Source organism: Solanum tuberosum, unplaced genomic scaffold, assembly GCF_000226075.1.
Source record: "Solanum tuberosum cultivar DM 1-3 516 R44 unplaced genomic scaffold, SolTub_3.0 scf00717, whole genome shotgun sequence".
Taxonomy (NCBI): domain Eukaryota; kingdom Viridiplantae; phylum Streptophyta; class Magnoliopsida; order Solanales; family Solanaceae; genus Solanum; species Solanum tuberosum.
The window spans coordinates 51,345-54,446 of NW_006239745.1; the positions used below are offsets into that span (position 1 = coordinate 51,345).

General features: G+C 35.6%; 1 protein-coding gene across 1 annotated transcript; it reads left to right on the plus strand.

Moving 5' to 3' along the window:
• The first annotated feature begins 1,103 nt into the window (after positions 1-1,103).
• LOC102598499 (L-ascorbate oxidase homolog) lies at positions 1,104-2,850 on the plus strand. Its single transcript, XM_006367533.1, has one exon. It carries the CDS (start codon positions 1,104-1,106, stop codon positions 2,805-2,807), a length of 1,704 nt encoding a protein of 567 aa, XP_006367595.1. The 3' UTR covers positions 2,808-2,850.
• The last annotated feature ends 252 nt before the right edge of the window (positions 2,851-3,102 follow it).

The following is a 3,102-nucleotide window of genomic DNA, read 5'->3' on the forward strand; positions in this document are numbered from 1 at the left end:
ACATAATCATAAATTTTATAAGTTGACCTTTTGTTTGTGATAGTAATAAAAGGTCAACTTAAAATTAATGAATATTTTACTATTTTTTTTAATAAGAAAAACAACTTAAGAAGACAAAAAAATATATATCTTTATATTGAACAAGTCTATTTATATCAATATTTATGCAAGTTTTTAAATGAAAAAATAAAATAAAATAATTCATTTTACTACGTTGATAGTGTTAGGATTTTGTCCTGATTTTCTTACCATAATTTAATATTTATTTTTTCTTAAAGAAAAGAGAAAATATTACCATAAATGTTTTTACTTTTCCTGAAAAGAAAATATAATATTCATTCATATTTGGTTTATTCTTTCGAAAATGTTTTGGAGTAGCTAGTTCTTTTCTAGTAGGAAATGTTTTAGGACTCTATAAATATAGGTTTGTTTCTTCTAACACAATAACAATAACATTCACAAATGTAGTCGTTTTAAGAGTCTTGTTTATGGGGAGATTCACTCTCTAAAGTTTCAATGTTTTTCTTTATATTAGTTTTGATTTAATAATATTTTGATTTTTAGTATAAGTTTTTGTTATCTGATTTATCAATATGATTTGCAATTGTAAGTTTCCACGTGACGCCATAATCACCTTCAAAGCCCAACAGATAGACAAGGAGAAATTTAAACTAAGGTACTTGGAACTTTTCTTAAATTCTATAAAGAATAAAGAATAAGTCAAAGTGAGAACATTAAAGTTATAATATGAGAAGAAGGGAGACGGAAAGATGAGAAATAGAAGGAGAAGCAAAACATAATTAAAGGAAATGCAAGAATGAGGACGCGCACAAAAAGTGAGCCACAGAAATTATTATGGACGATAATCAATGGTATCAAGATAACAAATTCTTATTATATAAGGCCTCGGGGAGATGGGTAAGAATGCAAGCTCTAGAAGGAAGAAGAAGAAGAAATTCCCCTCTTCTTCTTTGTCAATTTTTTTAATTTAAAATCACAAAAAAATATCAAAGAATTTTTTTTTTTTTTAAAAAAGAAGAAGTTAGTTTCGTAATTGTAGAATAAGAGATAGAGAGAGAGAGAGATAGAGAGAGAAAGGAGGGATGGAGGAAGCCAATAATGTAAAAATTGTGGCTTTGCTTATAATTTGCCTCTCCGTTGGAGCTTTGTTGGTAAAAGCTGAGGATCCTTACCTCTTTTTCGAGTGGAATGTCACTTATGGCACAATTGCTCCGTTGGGTGTCCCCCAACAAGGTATCCTAATCAATGGGCAACTTCCGGGGCCCAGGATCAATTGCACATCCAACAATAATATTGTTGTCAATGTCTACAATAAGCTAGATGAGCCCTTACTCCTTACTTGGAATGGTATCCAACAAAGGAAGAATTCATGGCAAGATGGTACCCCAGGAACCATGTGTCCTATCATGCCTGGTACAAATTTCACTTATCATTTTCAAGTGAAGGACCAAATTGGTAGCTTCTTCTACTTTCCTACTACAAGCTTGCATCGTGCATCCGGTGGCTTCGGTGCCCTCGATGTTCATAGTCGTAACCTTATTCCCATTCCTTTTGACAAACCCGCTGATGAGTACAATGTCTTTTTGGGCGATTGGTACAATAAGGGACACAAAGCCCTGAAAAAGACGTTAGATGGAGGACGCACCATTGGGAGACCTGATGGTATTCACATTAATGGAAAGTCCAATAAACTTGGTGACAAAGCAGAGCCATTATTCAGCATGGAAGCTGGCAAGATCTATAGGTACAGGATGTGCAACGTCGGTATGAGGACCTCAGTTAATGTCAGGATCCAAGGTCATGCGATGAAGCTAGTGGAGATGGAAGGATCACATACCGTGCAAAATATGTACGACTCTCTTGACATCCACGTTGGTCAATGTCTTTCGGTCTTGGTCACTGCTGATCAGGAGCCTAAGGACTATTACATGGTTGTTTCTAGCCGATTTTTGAAGCAAGCCATCTCCTCCGTAGCCATCCTACGTTATGCAAATGGCAAGGGAGTCGGATCAACATCAATATCTGATCATCTCCCAACACCTCCACCAAATAACACTCAAGGTATTGCTTGGTCCATGAATCAATTTCGATCCTTCAGATGGAATCTCACAGCTAGTGCTGCCCGTCCTAATCCTCAGGGATCCTATCACTACGGACAGATCAACATTACTCGCACCATCAAGATTGTCAACTCGAGAAGCCAAGTAAATGGCAAGCTTCGATTTGCCTTGAATGGTATCTCTCATATGGATAGTGACACCCCATTGAAGCTTGTTGAGTACTTTGGAGTAGCTGAAAAGACTTTCAAGTATGATGTGATGGGGGATGAGCCTCCGACTCCTAGCAGCAACAACAACAAAGTGGTGACCATTGCTCCAAATGTGAAAAATGCTACCTTTCGTAATTTCGTGGAGATTATCTTTGAGAACGAAGAAAAGACTATCCAGACGTATCACTTGGATGGATATTCATTTTTTGCAGTAGGGATCGAGCCTGGGAAATGGAAACCTGAGAAAAGAAAGAACTACAACTTAGTAGATGCAGTAAGCAGACACAGTATCCAAGTGTATCCAAATTCGTGGGCAGCCATAATGACAACTTTAGACAATGCAGGAATATGGAACTTACGATCCGATATGTGGGAGAGAAACTACTTAGGACAACAATTATATTTTAGTGTACTCTCTCCTTCACGCTCCTTGAGGGATGAGTATAACCTCCCAGACAACCATCCTCTTTGTGGTATTGTCAAGAGTATGCCCATGCCGCCACCATACAAACCATAGTAGCCTAATACTCTAATAATTAGCATCAAAGGTCTATATATATTTATGGGAAAAAAATATTTATATATTCTTTTCAAAATATACATACATACATACACTAATTAATTATTATGTATTTATTATAGTGTAATTCAAATAAAACATCAACCTAAATACAAAAAATTATATATATAATTAATATTGAACACATAGTTTACCCGTTCATTTCAGAATAATTTTCAATTTAATTTTATATTTTCATTTAACCCACCGAGGGGGGGGGGGGGGGGTTTTTTTTTTTTAAATTTGGGGAAAA

What these genes read in the sequence shown, in the direction of transcription:
- LOC102598499 (XM_006367533.1), top strand. Translation starts at nt 1,104, where the DNA reads ATGGAGGAAGCCAATAATGTAAAAATTGTGGCTTTGCTTATAATTTGC.